Source organism: Pelophylax lessonae, assembly GCF_965119305.1.
Source record: "Pelophylax lessonae genome assembly, chromosome: 5".
Lineage (NCBI taxonomy): Eukaryota > Metazoa > Chordata > Amphibia > Anura > Ranidae > Pelophylax > Pelophylax lessonae.
Window position 1 is genome coordinate 397,361,497 of NC_138772.1, and position 25,100 is coordinate 397,386,596.

Consider the following 25,100-nt stretch of genomic DNA (forward strand, 5'->3'; position numbering starts at 1 on the left):
CAAGGATCTTAACTCAAACGGAAATGTTTTGAGATGAAGAAGTCAGTGCAAGCAAAACTGCCAAAGGTTTGAGTGGACACCTAAATATCTGCACCTGGGCTCCCAGGTTTCCCTTCCTGTTGCTGCCATTTGAGCAAGTGTCATTGTTAGATTTTTATTATATTTTTATTCAGCTTATTATGGACAAGTGAACTCCTGGTATGCAAGGAAGCAAAGCCTGAAATGCATTGGTTGTCCCAGACCCTGCCACTGTATATCTTTTTCAGTCCATATATATACTGTGTGTGTGTGTGTGTGTGTGTGTATATATATATATATATATATATATATATATATATATATATATATATATATATATATATATATATATATATATATATATATATATATATATAATATAGCACCCTATAAGTAGGTGCTAGGCAAAGTATAGTGGGCCCTGGCTGCCTAACTGCAGGGCCATGATTTTCAGCTGGGCTGTCATGTCTCCCAGGTGTAGCTGTTGAGACTGGGGAGTCTCCCCACTGTGCTCTATGAGAGTTTTCTCATTGAACGGTGGAGGAAACCCAGCGAATGGTGCACTCAGGCCTGTATCTCCCCCAGAAAGGCAGATTCTGCCACACAGCATTCTGGGAGTGGGTATAAGTTTGAGGGGAGTGCATGATGCAGAGTCCCAGGAGGGAGAGTACGACCGTCTCGCCTCCTGTCAGCAGGATCGGGTGTCCCAGGCGGCTTGCCTGAGGTGACGGAGGGCTGAGCTGCAGAGAGGATCCGGTGTGTCGGGGACCAGCGGAGTTGAGAGGGGTCCAGTTTCAGGAAAGCATTCCCAATTCGTGAGTACTGCAAACTGCCCCCTGGGGGTCTGCCTAGAGAGAGAGGGGAACACTCCGGTGAAGGTCGTGGGGATCCAGGAGCTATCTAGCCGGTGCAGGAGTAAATGTAAAGGGGGTGCCAGTGTTGATCCTGAAGAAGTGTAGAGGGGGTGCCTAGTGAGAGGACCCTGAAGTGGAAAGGGGGCGTTGGGCCCTGAAGTGTTAAAGTGTACAGCATTCAGTGTACAGTGTTGAGAGTTGCAGCAGCACAAGCAGTTACAGGAGCTACCTCAGTTAGGAATGACTGGAGGGAGCTGTATGCAGGACTTTTGAGCTACCCAGGGTGTCAGAAGTCAAGTCTAAGCACAGTCCGGGACTTTTGCGATGATCAGAGTGTCAGAAGTCAAGTTCAAGTACAGTTTAGCAAGTCCAGTGTTTTTTCAAGCGCCAGCAAGCGTTGGTCGGCACCCAGCCGGCGTCAAGACAGCGCTGAAAGGCATTTTTCTCTTACGTCCTCCGACAGTCGCCGCCTCTTCATATTCGTCACAATGGGGTTATGACCTTTGCTCCGTAGGAGTAGCTAGGCAACAGAATATGTCAATATTAAGGCTTTTAACATATCCCACCCCCAGGGGGTGGTCCCCTCAGTCAATACCCTCCTACTTCCTGTATCCATACCCCAGTTTCAATGTCTAGCTTGTCAGGAGTAGCTGGATGTCTCTATGCTGGGGCATTTTGTCTCAGCCTTTTCTCTTTTTTTTATTTTATTTGAGTTTTTTTCTCTCTCTTTACTTAGCTGTTACTTTTGTCAGCATTAGTTAGTTCTTCTGATGAAGAGGATCGTGCGGGCTGGGTCTCGGGCTGACCCCCCTGGTCGCAGGTTGTGGGTCAGTGGCTTCCCAGCCTGCCATCGAGCGTTCAGTCAGGTATTTTTCCTGGCACAACGAACGACCCATCCCTGTTCGCTGCAGGGATGCTATGGTGAGGTGGCTACCTCACTGGACGACTTGCGGTATCGCTCCGCAGTTCTGCGTCCTGGCTGCGACTCTCCCTGTCCCATGTGCAGTGGCTTGATCGCTTGTGCGGGTTCCCCACGCCATTTCGGAGGTAAGTGTATCTGTGTGGGGACCTGTCTGTTTGGGGGGTGTCAGTCTGGGACTGTGTAACCCTGCCCCTGTTCACACTGTTGGACTCCCTATCTGTCTTAGCTGCACTCTGTGGAATGCAAGGAGGGGGGCTATACTGCACTGTCTCTGTGTCAGAATGTGTGCTGTCTTTTACTGTATGACAGGCTGTGTGCTGCGGGGCATGATGTGGATCATGTTGTGCATACTTGCGGCGACCGCTGCTGCGGTCCGCCATTGTTTTTACTGTACTGCATGTGTACTGGTGTTTCACTGTGGGTGGGAGCCGCGTTTTCAGCGCCAAGCGCCGCCATTTTGGCGGCGATCGCTCCGGCCTCATGCTGGCACTGCAGGCGGCCATTTTCTTGTAGCCCTCCATAGGCTTTAATAGAGCGCCCTGTATTGCATCACTTCCTCTTCTCCTGGGCGCACCGATCGAGGCAGCAGCAGCGGTGGTCTCTGCAGGTTTTATCCCCTCTGTCTGAATCCTTGCCTGAGTTTGTGCTTTCCCTGTGGGGGTCGGCTTGTGCTGGTGTGTGAGTGCGGTGGGCTGCGCTGACCGCGCTTTTAAAGGGGCAGTTACCCTTTATTCTCCTGCAAAATTTTTTGGGGGCATGGATTCTCATGAAAGCAAATTTCCTCTCACTTTGGTGGGAGGCCAAGGGGCTGCTGCTTTCCCCCCAGGGGGTGATTTGGCTGCTGTTGTGGCTAACCTTGCTGCTCAGGTGCAAATGCTGGTGGCTGCTCAATCCACTAAACGGCCCAGAGTTTCAATTTCCTCTGATTGTGAGGGTGATGGGGCTGCTATGGCTGGGGTCTCCTTATCGGGGTCCCGTTCCTCCCTGGATCTTGTGGGATCAGAAGTGGAGGCTGAGGTGGAAGGGGTTGATAATTCTCCTTCTGGCTCATCTGAAGAGCTTGCACTCATGGATGAATTGGTTGCTTCTATCAAACAAACACTGCGTTTGCAGGATGAGCCATGTCCTCCTGCTGTTTTAGCCTCCTATGGGACGCAGCGGAAACGCAGATCTTCACAGGTTTTTCCTTGCACTGATGATTTTCAGCGCGCTGTTAGTGAACAATGGCGCAAGCCTTTTGCTGTGCCAAGTAGGTTCAAGCTGCGTTATCCTTTCACGCCCGCTACTGATGAACGTTGGTGTGTGCCACCTCCGGTGGATCACGCGGTAGCGGTTTTGAATAAGTCCACTGCGATTCCTGCTGAGGATACGCCGGTGTTCCGGGATGCCACGGACAGGAGGCTGGAGTCTCTTATCATACTTATTTGGTTACCGGTTCTATGCTCAAAGCTATTTTTGCTTCACTTATGGCAGCTCAGGCTGTCGCAAATTGGACGCAGGTGCTTAGGCGCGTCCTGGTGGCTGACTCTGCCCCTCCAGAGACATTGGCTATAGTGGATCAAATCCATCAGGGTGTCATGTATTTGTGTGATGCGGACTTGGATATAGTTCCGTTGGCTGCACGTGTGCACAGTGTGGCGGTGTTGTCACGCCGCCTGATTTGGCTGAAGTGTTGGTCTGTGGACCAGTCTTCGCGCAAGACCTTGGCTAATCTACCCTATAAGGGATCTCGCCTTTTTGGCGATTCCTTGGATACACTGATTAAAGGGATCACGGGTGGTAAGAGCACGCTCTTGCCCCAATTCCACAAGGCTAAGGCGACTCCTGGTAAGAAGACCGCTTCTTTTCGGCCCTCTCAGGGTTCCTTTCGTGCCTTTCGGTCGCACTATAAGGGCAAGCCGTTCAAAGGCCAAGGCTCCCAGAAGAAGCCGTGGACAGGTAAGCAGAAGTCCGGCCAGTCCGGATCCGCTGCCCACAACAGTGCGGCCTGAAGGGGCGCCCTCACCCGGTTCTGGGGTGGGGGGACGCTTGCTCGGTTTTCTTCAACCCTGGCTGGCCTGTGTTCGGGACAGGTGGGTTCAGGAAATCGTTCGATCTGGCTACAAGATCGAGTTTCTCTCTCGGCCGGAGCGTTTGCGGGATCTGCACCTGGCGGTGCGGGACCTGCGGGCTCAGGGAGTAGTGGTTCCGGTGCCTCATCGGGACAGATTTCGGGGGTTCTATTCCAATCTGTTCACCGTGCCCAGGAAGGAGGGCAAGGTGCGTCTGATTCTGGACTTGAAGGCTCTGAACCGCTTTGTGCGGGTTCGCAAGTTCCGCATGGAATCTCTGCGGTCGGTGGTGGCTGCCCTGGTTCCGGGGGAATTCATGGCCTCCATCGACTTAAAGGATGCGTATCTTCACATCCCCATTTTCGAGGGTCACCAGAGGTACCTTCGATTCGCCATTGCGGAGGATCATTACCAATTCGTGGCGCTGCCTTTTGGGCTCGCTTCGGCTCCACGGGTGTTCACCAAGGTGCTTGCACCAGTTCTGGCTTTGTTGAGAGCCCAGGGTATCTCTGTCCTGGGGTATCTGGATGACTTTCTGGTTCGGTCGGCGACCAACCAGGGTCTGGTGTCAGACCTGTCCGTCACAATGCAGACTCTGCAGGAGTTTGGTTGGACGATAAACTTTCCAAAATCGACGCTGTGCCCGTCGGTTCGTCTTCCCTACCTGGGGATGATTCTGGACTCAGTCCAGGCGAAGGTCTTCCTGCCGGAAGACAAACTCAGGTCTCTTCAGGAGGAGGTCAGGTCCCTCGGGGACGTTCCGTGCTCGTCCATCCGGACGTGCATGCGCTGTTTGGGATTGATGGTCTCAGCTTTCGAGGCGATTCCCTTCGCCCAGTTTCACACGTGGGGTCTCCAAGCGGAGATCCTGTCCAGGTGGGACGGGCGACCGCAATCTCTGGAACTCCAGATTTCATTGAGTCATCGCACCAGAAGGGATTTTCTGTGGTGGCTCCAGTCCCCAACGGTGTCGGGGGGCAAGTCTTTTCGTCCTCTCTCATGGACGGTGGTCACCACGGATGCCAGCCTGTCGGGCTGGGGTGGTGTTCTGGGCGTTCTGTCCGCCCAGGGAACTTGGTCGGTGGAGGAATCCTCTCTTCGATCAACATTCTGGAACTACGAGCGATAAATCTCTGCCTTCGACGTTGGACGGACAGGCTGCAGGGCCGTCCGGTTCGGGTGCAGACGGACAATGCCACAGCGGTGGCCTACATCAACCACCAAGGAGGCACCAGGAGTGCCCGGGCGGCTCGGGAGGTGGTCGACATTCTGTCTTGGGCGGAGACACACGTCCCGGCGATAACGGCAGTTCACATTCCGGGGGTGGAGAACTGGCAGGCGGATTATCTGAGTCGCCAGACCCTGGACCAGGGGGAATGGTCACTTCACCCGGATGTCTTCCAGATGTTGTGCGCAAAGTGGGGTCTTCCAGATGTGGACCTGTTCGCGTCTCGTCTAAACAAAAAGGTGAAAAGGTTCGTGACACTGACACGCGATCCTCGGGCAGACGCGTCAGACGCGTTGGTAGCTCCGTGGCATCAATACCGACTGCTGTACGCATTCCCACCGATTCTACTGCTGTCCAGGTTCCTTCGCAGGTTGAACTCGGAACCGCACACTGATTCTTGTGGCACCGGACTGGCCTCGCCGGTCCTGGTACGCAGACCTCGTGAATCTGGCGGTCGACGTCGACTACCTCTTTGAGAAGATCCCCTGTCTCAAGGACCGATATTCCATCCTGCTTTACAGTCGCTGGCCTTGACGGCCTGGCTGTTGAAACCGAGGTCCTGAAGGATAGGGGTCTCTCCCCTGAGGTCATTCACACTTTGATCAACGCGAGGAAGTCTTCCTCGGGGAAGGTCTATTACCGTACTTGGAAGGCCTATTTTGCCTGGTGTGAGTCCAGGGGGCATTCCCCTCGCACATACTCGGTGTCTAGGGTGTTGTCCTTCCTTCAAACGGGTGTTGACCAGAGTTTGGCGCTGGCTACGATCAAGGGTCAGGTGTCTGCGTTGGCCGTTCTTTTTCAACGTCCTGTGGCATCTAACTCCTTGGTTAGCACTTTTGTCCAAGGGGTGCGACATCTGGTCCCTCCTAGGAGGGAACCCCTGCCTCCTTGGGACTTGAATCTTGTTCTGTCCGTGTTACAACATGCTCCCTTTGAACAGATCAGAAAGATCTCGTTGTCCATGTTGTCCAAGAAGGTTGCCTTTTTGGTGGCGATCACTTCGGCTCGCCGGTTGTTGGAGCTGGCAGCTTTGTCCTGCAGGTCTCCGTATCTGGTCGTTCACTTGGATAAGGTGGTCTTGCTACCTAACCCTTCTTTTCTTCCGAAGAGGATTTTGGATTTTCACCTCAATGAGGATATTGTCCTACCTTCGCTCTGCGCGAAGCCCAAGCATCCGAAGGAGGTGGATTTGCACTCCCTGGATGTTGTTCGGGCGATCAGGGTTTACCTGAAATCGACTGAATCTTTTCGCAAGTCGGATTCCTTATTTGTCCTTCCAGAGGGTCCTCGGAAGGGCATGGCGGCGTCGGCTTCTACCATCGCCAAATGGATCAGACAGACTATTGAACAGGCATATGCTTTGGAGGGAAAAGTTCCTCCTATGCCTGTGAAGGCGCACTCTACCAGATCTGAGTACGTCTTGGGCCTGTCATCATCGGGCTTCTGTGGCCTAGGTGTGTAAGGCGGCGACTTGGTCGTCCGTTCACACCTTCACGAAGTTCTACAAGGTGGATGTTCAGGCATCGGCTGATGCTTCCTTTGGCCGCAAGGTTCTTAGTGCGGCAGTTCCTTAGGGTCCCTTGTTTTGGGCCCTTGGCTGTTTGGGATATGATTTTATCCCTAGGTTATTTGTTTTTTCCTGGGTTGTTGCTCCTGTTGAGCACCTTTTTTTTTTCATGCTGCCCAGCTGGTTTCCTTCCCTTGGTAAGGTTCCTTTCTCTGATGTGGAGACGACGTTGCCTTAGGCGCGACTGCGTTTCCCACCCCTCATGTTTGCACTGCTTTGGGACATCCCCATTGTGACGAATATGAAGAGGCGGCGACTGTCAGAGGACGTAAGAGAAAACTGAATTTTTGTAAAATCTTACCTGTAAAATTCCTTTCTCTGAGTCCTCCGACAGTCGCCGCCCCCGCCCCTCTTTTGGGGTTTGGTTGTATACTCTACTGCTATTCCACTGAAACTGAGGTATGGATACAGGAAGTAGGAGGGTATTGACTGAGGGGACCACCCCCTGGGGGTGGGATATGTTAAAAGCCTTAATATTGACATATTCTGTTGCCTAGCTACTCCTACGGAGCAAAGGTCATAACCCCATTGTGACGAATATGAAGAGGCGGCGACTGTCGGAGGACTCAGAGAAAGGAATTTTACAGGTAAGATTTTACAAAAATTCAGTTTTTTTCACAAAGTGTCCCATTTGTACCTAGGTGAGCCAGAGGAGTATCCTACTCATTCCCTTCCCCCATCCCTAATATCAAATAAACAAAACAAACCAAAGACAATGGTCATTGTCGCCAATCTCATACTTGGGTATTCAGCGTAAATGGGCTGAAGGTGTTAGCGGTAACCATGGCCCAATGCCCACATCAGGCCCAATGCCTGGAAAATCTGCTATATATATATATATATAAACAAAAAGATTAAGTAAAATATTCTAATTGCATGTGTTAATCACATTCAGTTATATCAGAATATTGCATTAAAAAATGGTTGTTTAAGGTGCTGGGAGTGAAGGCGATAAACCTAATTTTGATCATTTGCTTTCTTTCTCATACTTTCACCAAATGACAAGTGCTTTATTGTGCCTGAGTATACTTTTTCATTGTGTCCAAATGATGTTCCTTTGTAACCCTGGACCATGCTGCTCTCTTCAAGCAAAAGACTTCAAGTAGAACTATAAACTAAACTTTATTATTTTTTTTTTTTTTTTCTCCATTTTGGATTGAGTAAGGGATCGTTGTAACCCCCTGTCAGGGTTTTTTTTAGGGTTTTTTTTTTTTTACATCTGTGTCCCATTTTGTGATGGCACGGAGTGGAAGGAACATCGCACGGGAGAGCCCAGTAAAGGCAGTGGGAGGGGGTTTGGGCCCTCTTCTGCCACCTGTAAAAGAAATTCAGCAGCTGCTTAGCCCCCCAGATGAATTTTACATAAGTGAATCGCTGGGGCTAAAAAAAAATTATACCAGGATCATGGTTGTAACCTTGACCATGATCCTGGTATAACCACTTCCATGCCAGGCCATATATATACGTACGGCGGTAGGAAGTGGTTAAATACAGACATGTTTATCAGCTGGGTTTTGCAGTGATTATGTTCTTCAAATTCTTTCGTTTTATGACCAAATTGTTTTGTGGCAAAAAAATTTATTTTGAATATAGAGCCAGTAATGTGTGGCAGGCGAATTGAGAAGAATTTCCATTTCTGAAGAAAAATGTCTGGATTCTTCAAACATTTTGTGTCCGTGTATTTTTTACAATAATTTTTTTTTTTTGTTTTTTATGGGGGGAGGTCACAGGGGCTGGGACAATAATGGCTGCCATGTAATGTTGGTTGGCATACTAAAGCTTTTATTGACCTTTTTATAATATAGTAAACTATACTTATTTCTTCATGAAGGTATTTGTACAGCTACCACACCTTTTGTGCTCTTGGGAGATGTCCTTGACAGTCTTCCTTTGGACCTCTGCGATAGAATCTTTACATTTGTCGAGAAAAATGTTGGAACATGGAAATCCGTAAGTAAAAGTGCTATGAGGTACATGTAGACCCTGTCCCAGAAGGAGAAAATGCTAAAGAAGGCTGATAACGGCAATAATGATTAATTCCTGTCTTTTCTTAATTATCTCAGTAGACCTATTCTAGGTTTGGCAATACATTTGTGCATGTAGCACTGCACACATGATTCTGTGCGGTTTTTAATGAAGACTAGACTACTATGAAAGACTCCTAAAACGATTATTTTACGTTTAGTTTTATTTTTCTTTTCATTTCTGCCTTTTTGCCATAGCCGTCTACTGTGTTTTATGTATTTTTCTGGTATTGGGGCATTATATGCTTGCATACCTGATCTGCATGAACTTTCTCTTCTTATTTTCAGAATACATTTTATTCAGCTGGCAAAAACTACTTGCTAAGGATGTGTAATGGTAAGATCCTCACATTTTACTATTCCCCCCCCCCCCTCATGTTTGTTTATCCCGATTTTGTGACAGACCCAACCGGGACAGGGGGTTTTGGAGGGGACTGCAGGATAGCCTCTTGCCTACTGACTGTGGGCCCTGGCATTTGAGGCAACTAAAAGCAATTAGGAAGATGTCCTGTTATATAAAGCAAGAGGACAATATTGCATCTAACAGTCAAGGAAGCCATGATGGTCTCTGCCAACTTAAAACTCAATGAGAAAGATGTATGTGAAAAGTAAGCTGGCTAATGAGATTTGGACAGCCCTGGGTCTTGAATACTGGTAATGAACTGTCTAAGTGGCCAGTGATGTGAGTCACCTAGACATGTCTAGGGGACTAGTTAATTCATTTTAATTATAGCACTGTCAGCTAATTAGTTGCTAGATGGAGATTAGCAGACTGTTTATTTTGGCTGTTCCTTAAACGTGCTTATTGCTTAGGATAACCTGTTCAGGCCCTTACCTGATCTTGTGTGCTATATATTTAGTTGTGAGTTCACAATAAAGTGAGTTCCAGTTTGCACCTAAGCTAGTGTTGTCTAGAGCAGTGTTTTCTCAACTCCAGTCCTCAGGGCACACTAACAGACCAGATTTTAAGTATTACCTTGAGGAGATGCAGACTAGAATACTGCAATCACTGTGCAGCAAATTATATCACCTGTGATGTATTTCAGTTTTCATGCAAACCTGGCCTGTTAGTGTGCCATGAGGACCGGAGTTGAGAAACACTGGTCTAGATCTTGGATGCCATACTCAGCTGTACTACCTGGTTTCAGACTGGAGAAAGCTGTATCCTGGGGGAAGCACCCAAGTTGGGTGCCAGGCGTTCTATCAAACCGATGTTCATGCTTGATTAGCATTTTAGGGACAGAGACTTATTCAGTTGATTCCGTGATAAGGCAAATCGTTTCAATACACTTCATATGGTATGGAGCAATGAAACACTGGATTTCCACAGTTCTTTTCGGCCATATGACTAACCTTTTTGGAAAATAAGGATCCTTAGTGAATTGAGCCTGTGTAACCTGGGGTTGTGTAGGAAAAGTTTAGTGTTTTGTACTCTTCTTGCAATGTTTTTTTTTTTTTTTTTTTCAGACCTTTTGAGGAGACTCTCCAAGTCACAGAACACAGTGTTTTGCGGGAGGATTCAGTTGTTTCTTGCTCGCCTATTTCCACTTTCAGAGAAATCTGGTGAGTTTTAGACTGGGAAAACACTTTGATAAATTAGACTGACCGTTTAACATAGTTATTACTTTTTTATGATTTGTTTCTAAGGTTTGAATTTGCAGAGTCAATTTAACCTGGAGAATGTCACAGCGTTCAATGTCAATGAGAGCGAGAGCACTCTGGGACAGAAAGTGAGTGCCATTTTCCTAATAATATAATTAACAGAGTTGTTCTAGTTAATTTACATGAGCAGATAAACTTTTCCTATCTAAAAAAATTTTTTCTTTAACAGCAAGTGGAGGATAGGGACGATGGAATGGAGATTGAGGAAGGGGAAATGGGAGATGATGAAGCCCCTAACAGTTCGTAAGTATGGCTAAGTCCATTGATCTGCATTGGAGTTGATGCAATCTAATACAGTCATGTAGTTGTAAAATTCAGTTGTACCCTGTGAGAATTGTTGTATTTGAGTGCTCAGATTTAGCCACCATCCTGATTTGCATACTTTCTTGGGAAGTCAATGAGATTGATTTATAGGAATGAGCATGCAGTATTCTATATAATGTAATTTCATTTTTTTTCTAGGTCAATTCCCATAGATTACAACCTATATAGAAAGTTTTGGTCGCTGCAGGACTTTTTCAGGAATCCAGTACAGTGCTATGACAAGAGCTTCTGGAAGACATTTCTTAAGGTATACTTCCCTTTTTATAGGTGTTATATAGAGCAGTGTTTCCCAACTCCGGTCCTCAGGGCACACTAACATGCCAGATTTTAAGTATTACCTTGGGGAGATGCAGACTAGTATACTGCAATCACTGAGCAGCAAACAATATCACCTGTGATGTATTTCAGTTTTCTTGCAAACCTGGCCTGTTAGTGGGCCCTGAGGACCGGAGTTGAAAAACACTGATATATAGCATAGTTCCAAATTTTCTAAACTAAAAAAAATAGAGTTTTGACTTGTATTACATTTCAGGCAGCTAAATGTCAAATTATGCAAATTTAATACTTTGTTTTTGCAGTGTTCAGCCAGTAGAAATGGCTCTACAATATTCTGGTTCCAAAATGTTTGTCTTTTTTAAGCTGCATTCGCACGGGCATTTAGCCACAGTGCAAATCCCAATCTATTCTTGCTGCTGGGGTTGACCGCTGCGTTCCAAGTCTGTACACTGTAATGACAGGCTGTCAGTGGCTGCAGCTATTTGAGCCTGTTTGCAAAACCAGCAATCGCTTGCAGTGATCTTAGCTGGACCCACATAAATTGCACAGTTGATCGCTGACTGTGCAAACACTCATTTCCTTTAAGAAGTGAAAGATGTTGCGCTCAACATGTGATAAAGTGCTTGTGCAAATATTAAATAAATTTGACATGAATTATAATTATAAAATCATAATATATAGATGTGGAGAATTTCTCAATCAAAGCTCAATATCAAAAGTGTATAGTCCATATGCAGCAACAGAAACCAAAGTCCATATAGCATTGGTAACACTAAATAAAGCAAAGACTTGATAGTGGTGTAGAAAAGCCTTCACCTCCACACTTCCACCCAGTGCTCAAGCAAGGTACTCCTTACCGGAGATATATGACCCCTTGATTATAGGGGGTCACATAGACATTAAGATCCACTCAATAAACGATCCTCAACTCCTCAGCTCCAAGGTACATGTTCCTAAGGTGAGCTCTCAGAATGAAACCCGGATCCGCTTTCTTTGCGTATCCCCGTAGCTGGACGCTCCCAGCTACGGGGATACGCGAAGAAAGCGGATCCGGGTTTCATTCTGAGAGCTCACCTTAGGAACATGTACCTTGGAGCTGAGGATCGTTTGAGTGGATCTTAATGTCTATGTGACCCCCTATAATCAAGGGGTCATATATCTCCGGTAAGGAGTACCTTGCTTGAGCACTGGGTGGAAGTGTGGAGGTGAAGGCTTTTCTACACCACTATCAAGTCTTTGCTTTATTTAGTGTTACCAATGCTATATGGACTTTGGTTTCTGTTGCTGCATATGGACTATACACTTTTGATATTAAGCTTTGAGAAATTCTCCACATCTATATATTATGATTTTATAATTATAATTTATGTCAAATTTATTTAATATTTGCACAAGCACTTTATCACATGTTGAGCGCAACATCTTTCACTTCTTAAAATTGTTACAGCACCACAGCTTTTTTTGTTTGCTGCTCACAGTAAGGAAGGAATTCCTTAGAAATCCACATTAATATATATATAGCCTTTTGTTTTGTAATTTATCACAAGGTTTACTGAATCAACTGTTTGCGCAGTTTCCTTTTGGTTTCCACCAAACTTTTTTCACAAACACTCATTTCCTACCCCTGTGATTCACACAGTTGCTAAATGCCCATGCAAATGGTGCCTTACTTTTAATAAACTGCAGTTTGATCCCATGCTGCTAAAGTCTATTTGGAATCCACGCACAGCTGAATGAGTCAGGGAAGGGACACCTATTTTTTTTTTTTTTTTGTAGTTCTAGAAAAACAGTCCAGAACTTGAATCTGCTTTAAATGTTCTGGAGATATCCAGTGGTGAGGTGTCTATTATTTAAAATGTTTCCTTTTTAGAAATTAAGTATTGAAAACCATGCTTCCCTTTTTTTATTGTTGAGTTTAATTGTAGCTTTATTTAAATTTTTTTTTTTTACAATTTTTTTCAGTAACAGAAATTTACATATCACCAGGGCACCTTCATCAAGAGCTCTTTAACACCTGGCTTTCTGCTTTATAAAATATCAAATTGTCTCGCCTATACAATTTTATATAATTTGTTAACTTATATGGTAATTTTTATGCCCTATATTATCAGCATTTTGCTTTAAAGGATGAAAGGCTGCTGTATTGTATGCCATTTTTAAATTCAGAATTACATTTCATAACCTTTGCTTATATAAGAATCTCCCCCCTTTGTCTAGTTTTCGGAGGAGGTTCTTGCAGTATTCAAGAGTTACAAGCTAGATGATACTCAGGCATCACGAAAAAAAATTGAGGAGCTGAAATCGGGAGGTGAACATGTGTACTTTGCTAAGTTCCTGACAAGTGAAAAGGTAATTTAAATGTCACAAGCTTTGTGCTCGCTAAGAGTTTCTTCAGTAATTAGAGTAAACCCTGTCATTCTGCTTAGCTCTGTCTCTGATCAAGATACACTGCTAATGAGCAGCCCTTTATATAACTCTCTAAATCTTTTACTTGTATTCCTGTGATCGTCTAGAACAAATTTGGTTCAGTAAAAGTGTGTTAATTTTTTTTCTGTATATATTGTTGTTTTAGTTAATGGATTTACAGTTGAGTGACAGCAACTTCCGACGACATATCTTGTTGCAGTACCTTATATTGTTCCAGTACTTAAAAGGCCAAGTAAAGTTTAAAAGGTAATTTAGGTATTGATTTATTGTAATTAAATATATGATAAATTGTATATACTGGTTCTTTAAAAAAAAAAAAAATGGAGCTAAGCAACCAGGAAGGTGGTGTTTTTGGCTTTTTTTCTTGTATTATAACAGATACGAGAAATCTTTTCTGTTGTTCAAAATGCCTTTTTTTAATTGAAATTAAGTAAAATTATTGCTTTGGTGCTGGGAATCGTAAAGTGTATCTAAACCTAAAAACAAAAAAATTAAATATGTTGCAGCTTATCAATCCTTTAATGTGGTGGCTTCAATATTTTTTTTTTTCACTTGCGGATTGTGCCAGTAACTCGCTTCCCATCCTAGTGTGACAATAGTCACTCGCTTTACTGTATCTATGTATGGAGGGGCAGCCTTCTTCCATTTACGGATGATGGAGGCCACTGTGCTCATTGGGACCTTCAATGCGGCAGAAATTTTTCTGTAACCGTCCTCAGATCTGTGCCTCAATAAAATCCTCCGAGGTCTACAGACCATTCCTTGGACTGCATGGCTTTGTTGGAGCTCTGACATGCATTGTTAACTGTGGGACCTTATATAGACAGGTGTGTGCCTTTCAAAATCATGTACAATCAGCTGAATTTACCATAGGTGGACTCGAGTAAAGTTGTAGAAACATCTCAAGGATAATCAGTGGAAACGGGATGCTTCTGAGCTCAATTTTGAGTGTCATGGCAAAGGGTGTGAATACTTATGTACATGTGACTTTTTATTTTTGATAAATTTGCAATGATTTTAAACAAACTTCTTTCACATTGTCATTATGGAGTATTATTTGTAGAATTTTGAGGAAAATAATGAATTTAATCCATTTTGGAATAAAGCTGTAACATATCAAAATGTGGTAAAAGTGAAGCAATGTGAATACTTTCCGAATGCACTGTATACTGTTTGATAATTTGATACTTTGTGTAATGCAATGCTAAGGTTAAAGGTAGCAAAACCTTTTCTTGTACAGGATTTCCAGTTCATCTTGGAGTACCTGGAAGGACTTCACTCCATCTTTGATGATCAGTTTCTGTATGCAGGTAGCATCGCAGTTGAGATTAAGTGCTGACCATATGCGATGTCCTGTGCGATGCGATTTCAGCCAAACAAAATGTATGGCTGAAATTGCATCGCATTTGCACCAAAATGGTTCAGGGCCCTCTTTTTGGTCTGCACTGGAATGGAAACGCATTTGTGTTCACACCTATGCGATCCGATTTCCTGCACCATTTCACAGTTCGCACTGCGATCTGCAAACCAATCTGGGGGTATCATTAACTTTACATTGACACCCCCAGCGATTTGCAGCTCTCGGAGTGAACCACTGTGTGATTCTGGTGCGAAACCGGCACTGAATTGCAGGGTTTATCGCATCGCACCAGTGTGAACCGGGACTAAAGCGGTTCTAAAGCCTTAACATTTTTTACCTTAATTGCATTAAGGTAAAAAAAGTTTAAGCCCCCCCCCCTTTAAACTTACTTGAGACCTCATATGATCCAGTGCTGTGCACGTCTACAGCTCTTCCCTCCCCTCACGTCCGTGTCTCACTAGCGCTGTAATTTTCTGTAACATGCAATGCAATCTGGCTACCTGGAGATGTTCTGTACACAAATGGTGTACAGAATGCCCCCCCCCCCGAAAATTGAATTTCTATTTGTTTGATTGGCTCTCTGATTTTTCCAGAAGTCTACACTAAGATACAAGTCAGATTTACCCCCCCCCCCCCCCCCCTGCACCAAAAATATAATTTTTGGTGAGAAACTCCCAATAGGAAATCGCGTCTAAAGGAACGCAGACCCTGCAATTTTCCTCATTAGAGCCCTGCAGGTGCAGCAGCTGATAATTATGAAACAACTCCCATTAGACTCACTTTCCACATAGACAAGCAAACAGGGATTTCTTCAGAATAACAAAAGTTAGGAATTTGACAAAATGTATATTACATAGATCACCCAGAGGGGAAAGGTGTTTTGTTTTTTTTTGGGGTTTTTTTTTGCTTCCTCTCAACAAAAGTGGAGTTATTCTTTAATGCCAAGCCATGCCTGACCTTATGACCAGTAAGCACAGATGAAGAGGAAAGAGTAGCTTAAAAGTGTATCTAACTCCTGTGTTAAAAAAAAAGGGACTCCAATGCCTGAATCTTACATTTTTCTTGTATCCTGTTGGGGAGATTTCCCATTACGTCCTGTCCTGTAGACCCAGCAATAATTGAATGGAAATCTCTCCAAAGTAAAGGGAAACCTCTTTACCAAAACGGATGTCTCCTTTGGAAAATATCCTCTTACCTACTATTATGGATAACCATAACATTTTGAATTTCTTATCACTTTCCTGTTTTGGTAACTGTGGTCATAAGAGTTGATTGAACTCCTCAGCAGGGACACATTTGATACTAAAAAAACTTTAAAGACTTTTTGGCTTTAAATATACTTTAAAAATTCCTGTGTTCAATTTTTATATATGTATATATTTGCTCTATTCTAATTTTGATATGTTCCTATTATCCTGCTTATCACATGCAATTTCTTTTGTATTTCAGCTCTAATTATGTGCTGCTAGATGAGCAGTCTCTTTGGATTGAAGATACCACCAAGCTTGTTCATCAGGTACATAGAGAAAGATTGCTGTGCTCACTTGTGTTATGGAAGCCCTGAATAGCCTAATTTTGTTTTCCTTATTGTAGTTACTGTGCGAGACTCCCCCTGATGGAGAGAAGTTTTCAAAAATGGTGGAGGTATGCCATATCCCATAACACTATTTTGGGGGTTACAGAATGATCTCAATATTAAACTTACTTTCTAAAACCTTCTATTTAGCACATACTAAACACAGAAGAAAACTGGAATTCTTGGAAAAATGAAGGCTGTCCAAGTTTTGTGAAAGAGAGGTAATGCATGGATTTTGTGTTTGTGTGTTAATGCTCTTGTTTTTGCTACACTACTTACTTTGTATTCAGTGTTATTAATGTGCACAAGCATTTTGATGTCGATAGTTAATATACTGCAGAATCTCCTAGTGGGGACTACAGTAGTTAGCATTAGTGCGCATAGTGCCCTATTTTGAGCAAGAGCAGATCTTTTGAGACCCAGTAACATTGAAGCACCATGTACTCTCAGCAGAAGTATGGATAATAGATTTTCAAATGGATGGAAATGTTAGAGAGACATATTGAAGAGCCCAGAATAGGACACACTGGGGGGATCATAACGTTAATTTTTGAGAGTCACACTTATCACATTCCCCTTATACAATCTAATAAAAGCTATACGTGTCAAGGCTTTGAAACTCCCATTGGGGTCAAGAAAGATGAACCTCTGAACTACCAATATACACACTGATCAAATTAAAATCTACAAAGGCCTGTGTTGTTAATGACACTTGCTGTGGCAACAATTAATAGAACTAGACGAGGGCCCACACACCAAAAGGCCACTTATCTAAAACTTTCGTTGCAAATCATAAAAGGTATGTAAATTATCATATAACAGATATGCCTGTAAAGTAGATATGCCTGTGAGTTTTAGAGAAGTGTCCTTATGGCGCATGGGAAAGCGCGCCCTCATCTAGTTCTAAAATACACCCTGTACACCGCAAGTGGGTGAACGAACACCTGTGGAAAGTTATCCCAGGGTTAAATTGTAATGCAGTCATTTTAAATATACTGTACATGCTATGTTCCTGCCTAGGACATAGAATGAATGTTGTTTTAACAAGCATCGTGAACAAATATTGTAAAGTGTGTCTGTGTGATGTTAGTGTCTGTGTGATGTTAGTATTTTGGTGTTCTATGTATATAGGGGGTGTAGTGCTTATAAATTCCCTTGATAGCCCAGGATAGGTTGGACATAATGATATAGAGACTGTTAAAAAAGAAATAACTTACAATTGAGTTTGAACATATGTAAATGTTTGTTTCCTTTTTAATGCAGACCGCCAGACAGCAAACCACAGAAAGTAGCAAGAAAACGTCCAGCCCCTGAGGACTTTCTGGGCAAAGGTTCAAATAAAAAGATCTTAATGGGAAAGTAAGATCCCTCATTCTGTCATCTTTATATGGAAACGCAATCCTTTTATCTGTCACCTAGAGGCACCCTAGTGGGTGTTCTCATACACAGGTCTCATATGCCACATACTGAAGGCTTTCAAGGGCATCTGTACACTGTGTGTTTGAATACCTTTTTGGTCTTTTAATTACTCATTCTGTAAAATAAAATCTGTTTATCTCTAAGGCAGTTTTTTTTTTTCTGCATGATGGAAAGGGGCATCAGTAAGAGATAGTGTTGAGAAAGCTAGGTAATTATTTCATATTATTGTTAGGAAGTCTCAGTCTGTTATCCCATATGTATGGCAAGCTAGCAATGATATATTATAAACAGGGATAGATTAACCACTTCTGACTAGAGTATGTTGTTAACAGTGATGAATTAACCCGACTGTGGAATCTTTGTCCAGACAACATCGAAGCATGCAAGTTAGAAAGCAGGTAAGCAGGACATTTTTGTTCTGTATTACTGTAATGCAGTGTGTAACCTCTGATTCGATTTGTTTTAACCTGAAAAGCATTAGTAAAGACCATATGAAATTCATTTTTTAGTCCACTTTAGTTTCACTGGTACGATATGCAGAACTGTTAAAAACTTGCCTGATTGCAGCTCCAGGAACCAGTGGCAAAGCACTGGAGCACCTATGGGGCTCATGGTCTTTGCCAAAAGGTGATGTTTAGGCAGAGCTAGCCAATCAGTGATTCTGCCTGGACTCAGGTCCTGCACCTTAAAAGTGAGCATGTGTCCCCCTACCTATGAATGTGTTATGGTGCAAGTGGCTGAAGAGAGCGTGAAACTGTTGTTGGGTAAACCGCTAGAAAGTACATGTTAGATTGGTGGTAGGACCAGTTAAGGGGCTGTAAAATGGCTTGAGTTGGGTACTAAAAGTGATACTAAATACACACTGTTTATTTTACATTGTCCCTTCTCTTTCTGTTTATGGATAATGGCACCGTAATTATTTTAATAATAAAAAAAAAAAACCTTTAAAGTACCTTTTTTTTCTCTTTCGTTCATTGACGGACTCAGCTCCTGATCTTCTTAACTATTGGGTTATACTGTCCCCTACAAGAGTAGGACACTAGACATAAAAAAAGTCTGGCTAAGTGTATGGGCAGTCCCAGAGGGTATACTCCCCTCTCTCTTCTATAGGTACTCAGTTTTTGTCTGGCTAGTCAGGAGTGAGGACCTAGTTCCTTGCTGGGATCTCTGGTCCTGGCAAATTATTTATTTTTAGATAGATTTTTTTCTTTTCCTGTGAGATCTACAATCAACTGCCGGACTGGGCGATGGGCTGGATAATCTAGAGCTGGTGGTCAGCCCAGTCTGGCCAGCGAGCGTGCGCAGACCTCAGCTCTGCGATGGGTCGGCCGCGACATAGCCCCACTGGACGGGGGCTGACCTGCCAGTTAAACACCTCGCAAGGTCATGTACGACCTGGGTCTCGGCCTGAGTCGCAGTGTTTCTCCTGGCCGACAGCCCCCCCCCCTCCCCCCCCCAATTTCGATGGTGAGGGGTTCTGTCTGGAGCGGGGCCTGTCTGGTTCCTGGTATGGTGAGTAGCTGCCCCCCCCCCCCCCTTTTCCCTGGATGGTTTTGGGGTGGACGTGGGCCCCTCCATGGGACAGTCAGACCCCTGGGTTTCCCTCCTTCCTGTCAGCACCCTTCTTCATCTGTTCCCCCCCATCCTACACCCCCCCCATACTTATGCTGGGGCTGTGTGGGTGGTCTGGCCCACCTCCTGGGGTGGGGGCAGGGCACTATCCTGGGGATGGGGACAGGAGGGTGCGCTGCCGGCGACCAGATGATCGGCTGTGCGGGGGGGGGGGGCTGTACCTCGTTGGGTTCCTTGCAGGGCCCCCTGTCCTGCCTGGGCCTCTCCTTGTGGCCTAGGGATCCCTCCTGGGTCCCTAGGAGACCTGTGGTGCCACCATTTTGTTGTAGCCTTGCGCTGCAATGCACGATGGCCATGTTTGTATAGTCTGGTGGCCATTTTGTGATGGTCAGCCATTGAAAACCGCGGCGGCCATGTCTGTGGAGCCTTCTGGGTGGCGTTTTTGGCGGTGGGAGCCCCTCCTCATCCTCTGGTGCTGACTCCATGATCCTTTAGTTTCCTGAGCACCGCTCGTGCGGTGCAGATTTTCCTGGTGGCTGCAGTGCCTGGTTTCTGTGGCTTGGCGAGTCTGGTGGGATCCTCTCCCTCTCTGCTGAGGATCGAGTGGTGCTCTGTGACTGGCAACCGGGTGGTGGTGCCAGAGCAGTGGAGGTTGTCCCTTAGCAGTGTTTTACACTTTTTTGTGGGGTCCCCCTGGTGACTCATGGAGCCTTTGGAGCACATCTCCCCACCTGATCCCCTCTCTGGGGCTGCAGGGCCCTCCGAGTCCCATCTATGCACTGACGGTGGTCCTGGAGTCCTTTGTGTCATGGGTGGAGGTGGCTTTTGGGCAACGGGCTGGTATAAAGCGCCCCCTGCCTCATCTGTCTCAACAGATCCTAAATCTGATTCGGCCACTGCAGACGTGGGTCACCCTGCTGGGTCTGCGGCCACGCGCCCTGAAGCCTCAGTTAGTGAGGAGGATTTCTCCACTTCTGCAACAGCGCCTGAAAGGCGCTGGTGGACGCGCTGATTGTATTTGTGCTTGAGACCTAAAGCTGGAGGACGCAGCTGCGACTGAGGCGCAGGTTCCCTTTGGCACTCACAAGCCATCCAGAGTGGCAAAGCTGTTCTCTTTCCTCTATTTTGACCTATATTGTCACAAAAGAGTGGGGACGACCAAAGCCCTAAGCGAGTTGCTAGGTGAAAACGCTATGAGGAATACTTTCTTAAGAAGTGGACTGTTCCACCGGTGGTGGACCCTCCGGTTTCCAGATGAAACAAGGCAACCATGATTCCGGTTGAAGTGTCCCCAGCCTTTAAGGATCGGGCCTAACAGGAAGGCAGAGGCTGTGGCCCGCAATATGTACAGCCTGGCTGGTTCGGCACGATATTGACCATTGCCCTGGTGTTGCAGACTCTTACCGAATGAGCTAAGCTTTTGCGCCATGACCTGGAGGGGAAGTAGCTCCCCCTTGCCTTTGCTGAGCTGGTGGACCAGCTGGTCCAATGGCTGCAGTTTATCTGTGATGCCTCTTTGGATGCGGCGCCCCTAGTGGCTCGGCTCTCTGTTTCGGCAGTGTCTTTTGGCTCAAATGCTTGTCTGCGGACCAGACTTCTAAAAAGGCCTTGAATGATCTTTCCTTTTAAGGAGATCGCCTGTTTGGTGCTACCTTGGATGACATCATTAAAGGTCTCACGGGGGGGGGGGGGGAATAGTACCTTTCTTCCGCAGGCTACTAAGAGCAAGGACCCTTGTTGTAGACGAGGACTCCCCTACATCGTAAGAAGTTTTTTCGTCCCTCATGGTCGACTGACAAGGGATCCAGGCGAACTTGGTCTGGCAAGTCAAGAGTGGGCTTCTCCAGACCCGCGGACCAAGGCCCCTTCAGGAAGGTGCTCCCTCACCCATAAATGGGGTGGGGGGGTACGTCTTTGCTGGTTCTCGGTCCCATGGACTTCCTGGTACTAGAAAAGTGGTCACCAACGTTGCCAGCCTGTCTGGCTGGGGAGGCGTCCTCTGCAAAAATTCTGCTCAGGGGATCTGGAAGAGTCCAGACTGCCGATTAATGTGTTGGAACTCTGAGCGATCAGACTGTGCCTGGATCATTAGACGGATTGTAGCTTATGTCAATCACCTGGGGGCACAGGAGTGTCCCGACAGCTCTGGAGGTAGCCTGCATTCTAAGGTGGACAGAATGGTTAGTTCCAGCCCCCTCCGCTGTATACATTCCAGGGGTGGAAAACTGGCAGGCGGATTACCTCACTTGGCAGGCTTTGGACCAAGGGGAGTGGTCCCTTCATCCCGGTGGGGCATACCTAAAGGTGGATCTGTTGGTGTCTCGGCTCAACAGAAAGGTGCAGAGGTTTGTGGCTCAGTCACAGGATGTCTTGGCGGACGCCACAGATGCGCTAGTGGCCCTGTGGGGTCAGTATCGTCTGATTTATGCCTTCCCTCCTCTCAAGCTTTTGCCAAGACTTCAACGCAGGATCGAGGCAAAAGACATTCCGGTCATCTTAGTGGCTCCGGACTGGCCTGGCCGGGCTTGGTACGCCGATCTGGTGCAGCTGGTCGCCGACGTTCCTCCTTCGCTTCCTCTCAGGGAGGATCTGCTGTTCCAAGGACCAATCTTCCATTCTCTTTACCAGGGGTCTTCAAACTATGGACCTCCAATTGTTCAGGAACTACAATTCCCATTATGCCTAGTCATGTCTGTGAATGTCAGTTTTACAATTTCTCATGGGATGTGTAGTTGAGCAACAGCTGGAGGGCTTGAGAATCCCTACTCTTTACAGTCGCTGGCTTTGAGGGCTTGGTTGTTGAATGCCAGGTGCTGATGTATAGAGGTTTTTTCTGAATCGATGATCCCAAAACTGTTAAAAGCTAGGAAATCTTCTTCTAGGAAGATCTACCATCGTTCGTGGAAGGCATACATCGCATGGTGTGAGTCTCTATGGGTTCATCCTTGCTCTTTTTTCAGTGGCTTGGATCTTGACCTTCCTTCAATGGGGGGTTGAGCAGAAATTGGCCTTGAGTACTATCAAGGGTCAGGTGTTGGCCTTAGCGGTCATCTTTCAATGGCCCTTGTCCACATACTCCCCAGTATGTACTTTTCTTCAGGGAGTTAGCACTTGACCCCTCCAGTGCGGTCTCTGTTGCCGCCTTGGGAACCTCCAATTTGGTGCTCTGTCTTCCAGAAGCCTCCTTTTGAGAATCTTCGGGAGATTCCTCTGCTTATGCTGTCCCAGAAAGTGACCTTTTTGGTGGCTATCACCTCTACGCGCAGGGTGTCGGAATTGGCGGCGTTATCCTGTCGTTCACCTTACTTGGTGGTTCACATAGATAAGGTGGTTCTTCGCCTCTGTCCGTTGTTCCTTCCTCAGGTTGTCTCTGATTTTCATTTGAATGAAGACATTGTGTTGCCTTCCCTGTGTCCCAGGCCAAAACTTCAGAAGGAAATTGCTTTGCATGCTTTGGATGTAGTCTGGGAAATGAGGGTGTACCTGGCAGCCAAGGAGTCTTTTAGGAATTAAGATTCACAATTTGTGGTCACAGATGAGCCTCAGAAAAAGCCTCAGAAAGGGTTGTCCGCTTCCCCTGCGACCATTTTCCAGATGGATCAGACAGACGGTGGTTCAAGTCTATTCCATCAAGGGTCCGGTTCCTCCTTTCCCTGTCAAGGCGCATTGTACTTGGGCGCTCAGTACCTCCTGGTCCTACCGTCCGCAGACGTCAGTGACGCAGGTTTTCAAGGCTGCCACCTGTTCGTCGGTGCACACTTTTTACAAAGTTTTTTATAAAGTGGATGTGTTGGCATCTGCGGATGCTTCCTTTGGCTGCAAGGTCATTGCCAGCTGCTCTTTAGAGGACCTGGTCCTCTTTGAGGGTGTATTGTTCTTCTTCCTTTTTTTTTTTTCTCAGGTTAGCTCCAGTTATTTTGGTTGAGCTCCTGTTTACCTGGTTGGCTATAGTTTAGCCTTGGGAATTTATTTTTTCCTGTTCCAACCCCTCATGTTTAACACTGCTTTGGGATGTCCCAATGGTAAGATGATCAGGAGCTGTGTCCATCAATGAACAAAAAAAAAAAATTCGATTTTTAACTTACCGTAAAATCCATTTCTCCGATGTTCATTGACGGACACAGCACTCACCCCTCTGTGGAGTTATGATTCTTCTGACACTGCTTTTAACAAAACAAAGTACTTATAGCAGAGAGAGGGAGTATACCCTCTGGGACTGCCCATAGACCTAGCCAGACTTTTTCTTCTGCCTAGTGTCCTCCTCCTGTAGGGGGCAGTATAACCCAATGGTTAAGAAGATCAGGACCGGTGTCTGTCAATGAACATCAGAGAAGTGGAATTTACAGCAAGTCAAAAATCCAATTTTTCTTAATCGATATACAGCTGTTACGTGACCCAGATCTTTCCCAGCCTGACTACAGGGAAACATAAGCAGGAGAAACTTCTAATCTTCTGCTACTGGTCACATGTTCAGAAAAAGAAATGGTCGCCTTGTAAAGTCCTCAATGAGCTCCTGAACATCACTTCTATTTGTTTATAACAGGCAGTGCATTTTAGTTGCAGTCATGTGCATTGCTTTATGTACACAAATCCCTTATCCATAGTCCCTAGTCTGTCTTGGCAGATGTAGCCACCCTTTGAAAGGTCCAATCACCACAACAAAAACAACAAAAAAAAAAACAGGAATTTGGAGGCGCATTAGAAGGTACTTTTAATAGTTAAGAATTCATACTTTAATCCTTTTTAAAGCAGAGTTTAGTGTTACTTTAACAATGTGGCACATAGAGGACATTTTGTAGGGAGCCAGTCATACCTAACATAGCCTGATTTTAAACCTTTGTTCTTAACAGTGTCTTCCATATTGTGTTTTAGAGAGTTTATGCCAACACTGGAACAGTTTTTTGAAGAGGCCATTGAACAAGCCGATCCTGAAAGCATGGTGGAAAATGAGTACAAGTATGTCGAAGACACGGTCATTAAAAAAATTTGCATTGTATTAGGTGTCAAGTATTTGGAGCCTTGTGAAATGTATTTGTAATCAAAGTGGGACTCTACAGAATTGTTTTTTTGACAGCTAGCAGAGAGGTCCTGTATTATAATGCATTATACACTTCAGAGTGTCTGATTAGCAGATGCAGCTTCCTAATCAGCCAAATCGTTGTTTTTAGCTGCAGGGTTATTTGGTACCATAGTATTAATGATGAATTGCAGGCTTCATGGTTTCTTCTTATGTAGTTGTAATTGAAATAATCTTTCTTTCTGTAAAACTGTGTATCCTTGGTAATGACAGGGGTAGGAGATCTTCCACTGAGGGATTGATAGCTGTGGATAGTTGTGTAAACGGTGATAAAACAAGCTGTACAATCACTTTAAACCTTTCACTGGCATAGGCATTTTTTTTTTCATGGATCACGCACATGCTGAAATGTCATTTTTCATGCAGTAGTGTTAATTGACATTTTAGAAATAGACTTGCAGTACACAGAATGTTTGTCATAATGGTACAGTCAATAACATCCATCACATAAAAAAGAATTGCTTACACAGACAATTATGTAATCTAAAGATGGTATAACACAATAGTCGCAGTTGTGCAAATGGTCACAGTGGGGTCAATTCACTAACATTTACTGCATGCGATAACACTGTCACGTAACTTATTTGCATTAACTATTGCATGCAGTAAAAAAAAAAAAAAAAGGAAATTCACAAAACAAAAGAACCATTATATGGTAATAGCCGCCTAATGAAAACATTGTTGGTAAAATACCATGTGGTAAGCTTCACAAACAAAACCATCTGATTCCAATTTACAAACAA

At 45.2% G+C, this 25,100-nt stretch overlaps 1 protein-coding gene across 2 annotated transcripts in view; it reads left to right on the top strand.

Moving 5' to 3' along the window:
- The window catches only part of THOC1 (THO complex subunit 1), a 44,083-nt gene that overhangs the window by 12,649 nt on the left and 6,334 nt on the right, over positions 1 to 25,100 (top strand). For both annotated transcript variants that reach the window (XM_082257283.1, XM_082257284.1), the window contains exons 5-18: positions 8,472 to 8,590; positions 8,953 to 9,001; positions 10,132 to 10,227; positions 10,312 to 10,394; positions 10,496 to 10,569; positions 10,789 to 10,897; positions 13,144 to 13,275; positions 13,499 to 13,599; positions 16,163 to 16,229; positions 16,307 to 16,357; positions 16,440 to 16,510; positions 17,553 to 17,648; positions 18,041 to 18,106; positions 24,153 to 24,236. In XM_082257283.1, the coding sequence (XP_082113409.1) occupies positions 8,472 to 8,590; positions 8,953 to 9,001; positions 10,132 to 10,227; positions 10,312 to 10,394; positions 10,496 to 10,569; positions 10,789 to 10,897; positions 13,144 to 13,275; positions 13,499 to 13,599; positions 16,163 to 16,229; positions 16,307 to 16,357; positions 16,440 to 16,510; positions 17,553 to 17,648; positions 18,041 to 18,106; positions 24,153 to 24,236 (1,198 nt within the window). The remainder of the gene's footprint in view (positions 1 to 8,471; positions 8,591 to 8,952; positions 9,002 to 10,131; positions 10,228 to 10,311; positions 10,395 to 10,495; positions 10,570 to 10,788; positions 10,898 to 13,143; positions 13,276 to 13,498; positions 13,600 to 16,162; positions 16,230 to 16,306; positions 16,358 to 16,439; positions 16,511 to 17,552; positions 17,649 to 18,040; positions 18,107 to 24,152; positions 24,237 to 25,100) is intronic.